The 12,130-nt window shown below is 32.7% G+C and overlaps 1 protein-coding gene across 13 annotated transcripts in view; it reads left to right on the top strand.

The window, feature by feature from the left end:
• Positions 1 to 12,130, top strand: part of GPHN (gephyrin) — a 640,157-nt gene that overhangs the window by 409,062 nt on the left and 218,965 nt on the right. For 5 of the 13 annotated variants that reach the window (XM_059059562.2, XM_059059565.2, XM_059059563.2 and 2 more), the window contains one exon: positions 1,153 to 1,224. The exons of the other annotated variants lie outside the window; for them this stretch is intronic. In XM_059059562.2, the coding sequence (XP_058915545.1) occupies positions 1,153 to 1,224 (72 nt within the window). The remainder of the gene's footprint in view (positions 1 to 1,152; positions 1,225 to 12,130) is intronic. 13 annotated transcript variants of the gene reach the window in all.

Genomic DNA, 12,130 nt, shown 5'->3' with positions numbered 1-12,130 from the left:
TACTTTGAGGCTAATATTAAGTCATTTTAAAATTTTACACACCTCCAATTTATTTCCATTTAACAATTTATGAAGCACTAATTTCTGCACTCTCCTTGCCTCTTCTGCCTTCTTAATTTTACTTTTTTGTTTTTGTTTATTTATCTGTGTGTGCACACACATGAGTGCACATGGATAAGGGTGTGTCTGTATGTTTGTGTCCTTTATTCCAAACAAGCCATCTTCTCTGTTCTCTAACACTGCTATATACTGGGTAGCATTTTGTTGTTGTTGTTATTTCACTAAGAATAATCAGAGGGGATGGGAAGTGTTGATTATATACCTATTTCAGAAGCGAGGCAAGCTAAAATCATTTAGTCAGAAAAATATGACTTTATGTGTCTTGATGATATATCAGTAGCATTCCTCACTGTCTACCTGTGAGGTATCATATTTTAATTTTTTAAGGGAATATAAATCCATTATTGTTGAGACTGGATTATGACTCAGATTCAAGTGAAAAGGTGCAGTTTGACATAACTTTTTGGAAATGACTAATAGTGAAATAAAGATAAAATGGCATCCATACTGCAGCACCATCTGTTATAAACTGGATTGTGTGTGCAAGTACACGTGTGTTTATCTCGAAGTTCAGCTTTTGGATGTGTAGAACTTCAAGTTGTAATTGTATGTTTATTGTTTTTAAGTGTATATAACAATATGATTATGTGTATACACATAAATATGTATAAGAACAAAATATACATTTTAGGATTTAATCAGTTTATTTGAATATGGATGCAGCCTTAAATCAAAAAGTGTGTTTGGGAAAGAAAGGCAAATTTCATAATTTTTAAATGTCTTTATTCCATATTTCTACAAAATAGAAAAATTTAAAGTGAATCTCTAGGGGTTTATAAGGATAGTTAAGGTATTTATTTTCTCTAACACTTTGGGGAGAAAAGAGGCTTTAATTAAATAAAATATTCTCTTCCTAGTCACAGTTTATTGAGCATGTATTCTTGCGCTATACAAAGATCTTTGATGTTTTGAAATGTTTGCCAAAGGCAGTGAGAAATGTATAACGCTATGATCTTATTTTTAAAAGGAAAAAGGAAAACTGAAAAGAGACCAAGTTGCTTTTTCAATTCATTTTCTGATGTTTACATGTAGCTCCATCGAAAGCTGGAGGAGCTCAGAGATCACCTAGAAGGCAATGTGAAAGGATACTCTCTCAGAGTAAATGTACGATTTCACCCGGTGATTTTTTTTTTTTTTCCTAAACTTCTGCTGACTGGTAATTCCAAATCTGATTGGTTTGTCCTCTCATCTCCATCTTTTTTACTTTCTGTCTCTTTTCTCCCTATCTCTTTCTTTCTTTTCTAACTGCAGCTTCATGCTCACATTTATGAAAGAAAGATTAAACTGGCATAGAAGACCTTTAAGCCACACTAACATTGCATTTGATTTAATAGCATTCTGGCTCCAATGCAAATTAAAACTTTTTTTTTTCCAAAATCTGTGTTTCTTATACAATTGTATAATTTTCTGATGATCTTTTCATGAGACTTCATTTGGAGCTTTTCCATTAACTGTGTCTTCTGTCCCTCGTTGAATGTGTCAGCAGGATTATAAATTATGGGCCAGATCCAAGTGATAGAGCCTTGATGTTTCAGATTCAGTTGTCAAGGAAAATATTCCGTGTTAGAGTCTCATTATAGGTAATCTGGCAAGTAGATACATCTATTCTGAGTTGATAGACTTCTCTTATCTCAGACTCTTTGGGAATAACTATAAGATATCATTTTTTGTCTAAAAATAAGAAAATTAGGCAGTAAGAATCTTCACTATGAACACTATTATGTAACATCTTACAAATACTTGAGATAATGGCTAATATACCCAGGACAACACTGAAGGAGAACAATACCTTATAGCCACTCAATACTATACATACGTCATATAGGCATACTAACAATAGTATTTTTTGTGACTGATAGTTCAGACTCAGAATGCTTGGTCCTTCTGAATATATCTTTTCAAGATAAATGGAATTAAAATCTCTAAAATGGTGCATGGTATAAATATGGTAGAAGAAAAGCTAAAATATTACAGTAAATAATTTCTGGCTCTATTTAACTAACCTTGACCTCCTATTTCTGAGCCTTTAAAAATAAGTTCCTATGAAACTTAGCCCTGATTTATTTCTCCCAAGATTATTGTCATACATTTAATTTATTGCTATAATAATTTTTTTATGAAGGATAGAATAAAAAATAATAGTGCTATGATAATTCTCTGGTTTCTCAGCTTTGTTTTTAATTATATACTATGTGTATTTTGTATATCTCTTCATTAAATTTCTGTTTACTAAAGTTCAAAGTTTTTTATTAATATCAGTCATTAAATTCTGATAGCTAAACAGAAAAGTAAATTAATACATGTCTCATTTTTCTACTTCTTTCTTTTGAGCCAGTCCTTCTTTTCAGGCATATTCTTAGAGAATTTGAAAAATTACCCACAATCATCCCCAGAATCTATCCCACTGTTTTAAAAAAAAATAAAAAAGATTAGTATGAATTTTATGATTAAATCAGTCTAGATATATCTGGATATCATTCTAGAAACTCCTAAAAAGATTCTGATAATGTATGTTTTTAGTGCCATACTCTTCCCTAACCAGTCATAAAAAATGATATTATTTTTCTTTCAGTGAAACCAAGACTAGAAAGTTGAGACTTGCTAAGGTCTATATGGTAGGGAGTTTGTGTTAGATTAGGGTTAAATTGAAATCTCTGTGCTTTGGAAATTGGTTTTCTCATGCCACTCTTCAATTTCTTTTTTTCAATACCTGTACTGCATGGTGGAGTACATAATAACTAGTCTCAGTGTCTTCATCTTTTGTTTCATTTCACTGGGTCACACTTTGTTCTGATTACCTTCTAAAAAGATTGAATATAAGGTGTATCCTTCTAAGATTCCTGTTAACTAGAAAAGTATGGAAAAACAAAAAATATATTGTCAAAAGGCAAATAATAGCATTTTCTCTACAGAGTGCAGCTAGGAAAAGACACAAATCAAAATCTTAGTTGAATGTTCAGTGTCTCTCCTTCCCTTTAATTCTTATTGCCCCAGAATGCCTTGAAATATGCCTTGTATATTAAAAATTGTTGCTTAGAAGCAGAATAAAGTTATTCTAAGTACCATATGCTATAAAGACAGATTTATTTCTAAAATGAGATAAATTGGCATACAGTGACCATTCCATTTTGTGAAAATTTATTGTAGGTGTCTACACAGAAGAGCAAGTATATGAATGCCTTTTAATTCATTGAACATTGCTAACTATTTCAATAAGATGAAAGGTTCAGAACCATGTTGCCACTTAAATATCTTATTTAATAGTTGAAGAAGGTGAGACGTCATTCAGAAGTTTGGGATAAGGATTTAATTAAATTATTCATGTTTCAAATGGTATCATCTATATGATGTATTATTTTTTAGAGGAAAGAACCCTGCATTTTTATTTATTACTTATAATCAATGATATAAAGTAGACTTGTATTAAGAGGTAATTTTTAGAACAGTATTAAATTTTATTTATTTCTCATGTGAAAACATACTTTTTAATTTTACATGGACTCTTCTATAGCAAAAAGTAGGATGCATTCGATTCTTGAATTCTAAGTTAAGAATGTATCATCTTTTTCTGTACTTTATACAAAACTGAAGTATTCTGAACCCTAAATGAGTTTTTAGTAATTTTAATAATAATAAAATTATTAACTTGTATCTAAACAGAGTTTGCCTAATTTAACTACTGCAAAAATTAGCTACAAATCCTTAGATTGATAATGTGTTGAGAATAATGACTGAAGAATAAAGCCACATAAAGGAAAAAAATAATTTTCCATGTAATCTAATGCATGAATCTAGTAGGAAGTATATAAATCAGACAGAGAAAGACTGTATGATATCGCTTATATGTGGAATCTAAAAAGTACAACAAACTAGTGAGTACAACAAAAAAGAAGCCAACTAGGTTACAAGTGGGGAAAGGGAAGGGGAGGGGCAACCTAGGGGTCAGGGATTAAAAGGTACAAACTATTACATATAAAGCTACAAGAATATATTGTACAACACAGGGAATATAGTCAATAGTTTATAATAACTGTAAATGGAGTGTAACCTTTAAAATTATGGCTCACTGTACTGTATACCTATATTTACATAGTATTGTACATCAACTATACTTCAATAAAAAAAGGAATTAGGGCTTCCCTGGTGGCGCAGTGGTTGAGAGTCCGCCTGCCGATGCAGGGGACGCGGGTTCGTGCCCCGGTCCGGGAGGATCCCACATGCCGCGGAGCGGCTGGGCCCGTGAGCCGCGGCCGCTGAGCCTGCGCGTCCTGCGCCTGTGCTCCGCAACGGGAGAGGCCACAGCAGTGAGAGGCCCGCGTACCACAAAAAAAAAAAAAAAAAAAAAAAGGAATTAATAATTAAAAAGTAATGCAGACAGATGATAACTGGAAAACACAAGATAATGCAAATGAATTCCTTTAAGAAATACACATCAAGGTAAATTTATAAAATTGAAGTTAATTCATTAAAGAGCAATAGGGCACTGGGAAACTTGAATGTTAAAACATTCAGAAAAAAGTAGATAAGTACTCATGAAATAAAGACAAAACGAAAAGAAAGGAGAGGAATAAAAATATCTCAAAGCCACAAATTTTATATTTTCACTCAGTCTATGTAATATGATGATACATTTCTATTCAGCTACAAATATATACAGGTAGGTTTGGGGTAATCAGATATGTTAATTTTTTAAGGCTTTAACAAACAGTAAAAGGGAAGGTGACTTATGAAGACAGATTATTGGCACATAAGTGAACTAAGAAGAAAGGTGATGAAGTAGAAGGAATATGATAATTATAAGTACCTGCTAAGCTAACACAAAAAAAGGGATGGTATTATCTGAAGTGGAAAAAGTTAAGGGAGGAGTTATCATTTGACTATATTTTTATTAAGTTTAAGAAAAATGTTTGAATCAAGCCAGAAAGTAATATCTTTTGAAGTGTAGTTTTTAAATGTTTAATAATTTCCTGAGTGCCAAAATAAGACTAGTATGAAATAGGATAATACAAATAATGAAGTATATGGTTGTGATTTTATGTCTTTCAAGATCAGTGTCCTCATTCCAGCTTTAGTTCTAAACTAACTCATCTTATATTGTTGATGAATTGTCTTTGGGTTTTTTGCACTTTTTTATTCATTAAATTAATGCTATAACTCAGGGGTCAGCAAACTACAGCCCTTGGGCTAAATCCTGTTTCTCTTTTGTGAGCCCTTGAGCTAGGAATGATTTTTGCAGTTTTAAATGATGTGGGGGAAATCAAAAGAATATCATTTTGTGACATGTGGAAAAATTATATGAAATTCAAATTTCAGTGTCCCAAAAATAAAGTTTTATTGAAACACAACCACACTCTTTCATTTGCATATAATCTGTGGTTGCTTTTGCAGTACAACAGCAGTCGAATAGTTATAGCAAAGACCATATGGCACATAAAGCCTGAAATATTTACTATCTGACTGTTTACAGAAAAAGTTTGCTGACACTTGCTAAAACTGTTTAGTGTGTCAAGGCGACATTGACAAAGAAATTATTATAATAGAGATTGTGTGAAATTATCATCATTTTACAAACTGAGAAAAGGAGAGCTGCTTATTTTTTCTGAGGATGGTTTCAGATCATTCTGCATGGAAGCATGCGCTTAAAAGAGTTGATCCCCTGAAATTTTCTACATTTATGTTTTTATTCTTCCTTTTTACAGTTTATTTTGTGCTCTTCATATGCCAAGCACACATACATGCACACATGGTAAACTTACTATGGAATTACATTAAACCCTTCAAATATAGAACTATCATATGGATAAAGAATCGATTATAAATTCCTCTTCTTTGGGAAGACCCTTACAGAGATTTAAACATAAATTCCATTCTTGCTCTTTAAACAAATTTGAAATGTGTTTTTAGAGTATTTTTGCTGTACACATTGTATTTTTCTGTTTATTACTTCCTTGCATCTTAATAAAGATATTTCCCCTGAAAACCACGATCAACTTTTGATTTCTGCTAAATTTCCTACTTGACCTCACCTAAAATCATACCTTCTATAGGAAATTTCGTACCACTAAGAAAAACACCCTGAAGTGATCAAGTAATACATCATATCTTAATATAGCACTTAAATATCTGAAAGTGTCTACATTGAATCAGCCTACTTTGATTGAAGTGAGGAAGAACTACTGGAACATTAGTCCTTGGATGAATAATCTTTTGGTAGCTTTTAAATGAGTAAACATCAATTTGTTTATGTACTCTACTTTCTTTAAGCAAATTTCAGTGTTTTTTGGTTCTTGTATGTAGAACATTGTTTGAGCCTCCTGAGTCTTCCTTGTTTGACATTTTGGCATTTACTCATATTAATAATATGTGTTTATTTACTATTTAATTTATAACATGTAACATCCTGAGTATCTTGGTAGATAATGTTTTGTAATATGACCAGATTACAATAATGGTGAAGATGACAGTAAATAAGTTTTAAGAATATCTCTTTGGAAAACAGGCTAATTTTGCTATCTTTCACTTTATAGAATTTGCTTAACATGTGAAGTTAATTAGTGCAATTCTGAAGTTTCAGTTCTACTGAAAAATAACAAAAATCTTTCTTCTGCTTTGAACCATCTATTATAAAATCGCCTGCAGTAGCCTAAGACATCATTTGGAGTGGAAGTGACACATCTGTGAGGTGTTTAATGCTTATGGTGGAATTGCCTTCTCAGAATTGACATTAAGACAATAGGGTACTAGTAAAAGATCTCCTTGGCAAGTAAATTTCCCTAGTAATTAAAAATGGAGAAGTGAGGGGGAAAAAAAGACAAGACTCAAACTATTTTGAAAGATAAAATTTTTCAGTTTTATGGGTATAGTTATAGGAACAGAACAAACATGCAGAGGAAGGCTTTCTTAGAACTTGTATCCTGCTAAAGAAAATCAGATATGTATGTGGTTGAAAGAAAGATTTAATTTCTTAATATGTATAGAATTGATCATATTTTAGAAACTACCTCATAGTAACTCACTAAGAGGCAGTGATACATTTTATCACAAATCTTTGTGATGGTAAATGTAAAACCTTCTGAATATTATTTCACACAATTCAGTTTTTGAGGATAGAAATAAAAGATTTTGTATGTTCACTTATTCAGTAAGTCATTATTGAGTGCCTACTATATTCCGCTCTGCTGGATGCTGGAAATACACTTAAAGAACAGATCAGATAATAAGGACATTTCTGATTTCTCCACTGTGCCATCTTCTTCTTTACCTTATTTCCCTACCCTAATTTTGTATTTTGGAACTTCCTGAAGAATTTGTAACTAGAAAATGCATACTTGAATATTTAGCTCACATGGCATTCTGACAACATAATGAAAGAAGAGGCCACAAAATTGACTGTGGCAGTGTGACAACCTAGAAAGTAAGAACAGGCCAGAAAATTATCAAGTGAAAGTCATGAAGATTAAACATGGTTTTAAGTATAAAATAGTTATCACAAAAAAATCAATGAAACATTTTGATAAAAGACAGGTCTGGAGAAGAGTTTTGTGGTTAAGTTTTTTTAATATCTTTTTGGTTTTGCTACTGGCTTATTTGTTTATTTAGATTCAGTAATACTGAATGGATTCAGTAATGAGAATGGAATAGTAGGAACAGGAAATTAGAATCAGAATACTGATCTGGCTTTGGTGCCCTCTTTAAAGAGTAATATGAAAATGTACAATAGAGTCATTCTATAAATAATCTCACATGTAGTTTGCTAGTGTTAAGACAGTGAGATCAGTGTGGTACCATAGGAAAAAGTGACCAGTGTTCCACTTTCCTGTTTACCTTAAATGAGCATATTCTGAGCAAGATCATACCAGATTCTGATCTGGGGAGCCATCTCCATCATGGATTTTTTTTTTTTAAGCCAGGTATTTTTTTATCACCCAGTTCTCCTCAAATAGTATGAACCTTGAGATTTCAAACTCAAGTGTCTCTTTATAAGGCTGTTTTATTATCTGGCAAATGTGTTGGTGATGGAGCCTTCTAAACTTCTGAGACCCTTACTGTGCTATCATTTCCTCTTTAACAGTGTTTTCTTTTCCCCACTGCAAAACCAGGCTCAGCTTCCCTAGTGCTCATCTACCTATAGTGTATCTGAGGTATACTTTGCACGTGTTTTCTTACATGGTCAACATGCTCAGCCTCACCATTTTTCTTATTTTATTTTCCTTTTGCCTTAATTTATTTTGCCTTGCACTTTGCACTTGGCTGAAAGAGATGAAGGTACCAAAGGGGAAAAGTTAGCTGTTTTATGGGGAAATTTCTATATTTTCATACAGCACTTTTTTCTGAGTAACTTTTTTTGGCAGTCACTGTATCACATTGAAATGGTTAAAGCCCAAACAGCCAACTTAATTGTTGCCACCACCTTAATTCCATAAAGATTCCTTTGAACTGGGTAATTTGTTGTTCAACTCATGTTGGCTAACGACAAAGATTCCAGTTTGCAGAGCTGTATAGGTCTGTCTCTGGTAGATGAAGATTTACATTAAATTAGTAACAATCCTGTCCCATTAACCATAGACAGAGGAAAGTCTCAAATTGATTATTAAATGAAAATTTAATATGATTCCCCTATTTTTACGTAAAATAGAAGATTCACTCCCTTTTAAAGACCTGATTAGGTTGCTCAGGAAAATAGTGTCCTTGATACTTGTATAAGGTTCTTAAAATCTAGAAAAGCTTACCACTCATGAGATTCATGTTCTTTTAACAGGATAGTTTACATCAACTTTGTTATTTGCCTTTTCAGGAGTTTAATTTCTTATTCTTACTGTGTTAAACCATAGCATAAGTGGGTTTTCTGGTTGTGTAAACCAGAGTCCTTGAAATATCACTAACAGGCTCTGAATATCCTTTAAGTCTACTATTCAAAGCAGGGGCACTGTTGAATAGCTAAGAGAAAAGAGGGTATGTACCTCAAAATATGACTAGTAAATAACAGGACTTTAATAGCCTGTGAATTTTAAGATCTTAATTTTTTTACTTTACAGACATATTTCTACACATATTTACTTTGTGCAGGCTACTTTAGCTACTATGTGCAGGCCAGTATTGTCAGCTTAATTCTGATCACAGAAATATTATCTCTGAATTTCATGCAAAAAAAACAGAAAGATGGCACTGTCTAAAATACCAGGTAAATGTATGTAGAACCACAGGCAGAATATCATCTTTTGACTTTAAAACTTTATAAAAAGCCTTGAAAGGAATAGCATTGCTAAACCTGTAGCTTCACAAAGTTGAACTTATTGAGTCAATAGAATTAAAGCCATCGTCTTTAATTTTTTCCTTTGCAAGTTGCAGCTGTTACAAATTTTTTTTTCCTCTTAAAACTGATTTTGTGGAGAATTGATTTCTTCTTGAAATGTGTGTTTGTAGGGAGAAACGAAGTAATGAAAGGCAAATGAACTAACTTGTGATATTAGCAAAGACTTTTGAAAGAGAAGATTGGTATCATCTCATCACAGCATTTTCCACAGGTCTTTTCTTAATACCCCAGGATTATGATTCCCAGTGTAAAAAATATATAACCCATTTCTTTCTGCCACTTCATCCAGGCAATTCTCCATTTCCCATGAGAGTGTTTAAGAAGTTTACCATTGGCATCATCTCCAATCACAGCCTACAGCATCCATCAGGGTATTACTTTCTCTGTGACAGCATGTTTGCAGGAGGGCTCTTAGGTTGGAATGTGGAACTGGTTTCTGGGGAGTCAGGATTGTGTATGCTGTGACCTTTTCTCCATAGCACTCAGCTCTTAAATGAACTCTGGCTTCACCTGGGTTTGTTTCTTTCATTGTGACACGTGAGCTTTATTTACTTTTCATGAAGTGTGTTTCTCCTTTTGTCATCTGTGGTAGGGTTTCTATATTTTATACTCAGTGCCACATTTCTGTGGACTCCATAGGTGGTGTTTATGTTTAATTTATGAAGCTGTAATGACCAATACAGTGAAGAACTCCTTAGGGAATCTAACGTTCATGATGTCCTCTTTACAGAAGTAACCTTGCATAATTGTTTCATTTTAAATTGGTAAATGATTGTTTCACAAAATTTAGACTATAAGCGTTAACAGTTAGAATTTCAAGGAATGTTCTCATGTTTCTATTTTTCATATGGAAGCCTCTTGTTGTTATTTATTTTATAGCATCACTATGGAAGTAGACAAACCTTCCATGTTTGGCTTCTCTTCTTTCCCTCACATTTACATCATCTTCATTTATCTCCACTGCTGAAGAAATAAATTCTCCAATCCCTGATGTAGCACATTGATTTTACCAGTTTCATGTCACTATCTTCTGTGATGTTCATGAGACCAAAATAGTAAGGCTTGTTCAAAAATTAATCTATCCATGAGATTTACAAAAACAAGATCATTTCTAACCTTACGTGGCTCAGCAAATGTTACTCCATGTAGTTGACAGCCCCTTTGTAAAAAATACAATTCTCTTACTATGTGACAAGCTCTATGTTTGACATCTTATTTATCTTATCTCAGTCTTCACTACAGCTCTGTTTGGAGAAGATATTATTGTCATCCTCATTTTGCAGATGAGGAAACTGAAGCCTAAAGAGGTTAGATACACCTTGCCCAAAGTCGTAAAATATGCCAAGTGAGTAGCAGAAAATTGTTTTGTCTTAAAAACCATGCTTTTCACTTTTCAGGAGTTATTAAAAGTCATCAGCTCTCTTGATGGCATGCGGTAGTCTTGTATTTTCACAGTATGTATTTACCTGGTTCAGGTTGATTATATAGTTTTGGATTTTGTCTTATGAAAGGATACAGGTATTTCTATAAGATATGAAACTTTAATTCAAGGAAATATTAGAAAGACATTCCTTTGTGTAATTTATTATTCTTATTTTTTTCATATTTAGTCATTTAATAAATATTTATTGATCACCTACTATGCCTTACTTAAATATAATCTTCTAGCTATTGATCTTTGGAATTGGCTTCACATTTAGAATGTGTAAAATATTATGAATGTAATGAGATCAATGGCTCAGGTTGTACACTATTCATCCCTTCAAACCAAGTTAAAAAAAAAGCTGGGGGTTGGGGGAACAGGGGAACTCACCTTCCATATCTCTAACTAATCTTCAACTTTGTTCCAACAATGTTCATTTTTTAAAATCCTTTGAAAAAAATGCTTCAGAATTCCTTTAGCTTAAACCAAATCCAGAAATAGTACTATCTCTTGGTAGAAATAGTGTTCTTTCTGACTTATTTGAAAAGCTGGAGTATATACTAGATATGTCTTTTATGATTTGTAACAGTATCTAAACCAAAAAAAAAAATTAATAAACATTGAACCTTTTGAAATCTTGTTTTTAATGTCTTAGATTTCCCAGTAGCAAGATTGATTTAGATAATTTGAGATTTTGAAGCTAAATTCATTTTTCCTGTTCAGTGGACAGAGACTGATACTTAATTATATTTTTACTTAATGCTTAAGAACTTTTAGGGTACTTCCCTGCAAGTCCACACTTCCACTGCAGGGGGCACCAGTTCGATCCCTGGTTGGGGAACTAAGATCCCAAACAGTGCTGCCAAAAAAAAAAAAAAACTTTTAGCTACCTAAAGAAAAGGAGGCATTTTTAAGTTGTAACGTGCAAAACAGTTGCCATTTGAACTCCTAACCCACTATTAGCACACCAATTCTAATCTAAACAAACCTTAATTGACTGACAATTTTGAGCTTATACAAATGGAAGTTTTAGTTGAATTGCAGATAGGAGATTCAAGGAAGGAAGGAAAGGAATAAAACTTGACTTTAAGCACTGTAGCATTTCCTCTTTCAAAAGCAAAAATGGGGCCAATTTTTAGAACCCGCAGGGCCACAAAATGTTTAAGCTGGAGGAAACTGTAATAAAATATTCATAAAATGAATATTCTATACTGCGAGATAATCACATAAGATTTTCTACTTTACAAAATCTCACTTAGAAAATCTTTATTGAT

This window comes from Kogia breviceps, chromosome 3 (assembly GCF_026419965.1).
Source record: "Kogia breviceps isolate mKogBre1 chromosome 3, mKogBre1 haplotype 1, whole genome shotgun sequence".
NCBI lineage: Eukaryota > Metazoa > Chordata > Mammalia > Artiodactyla > Physeteridae > Kogia > Kogia breviceps.
Note: the sequence above shows the minus strand (reverse complement) of the source record. Positions and strands in the feature narration are given on the sequence as shown.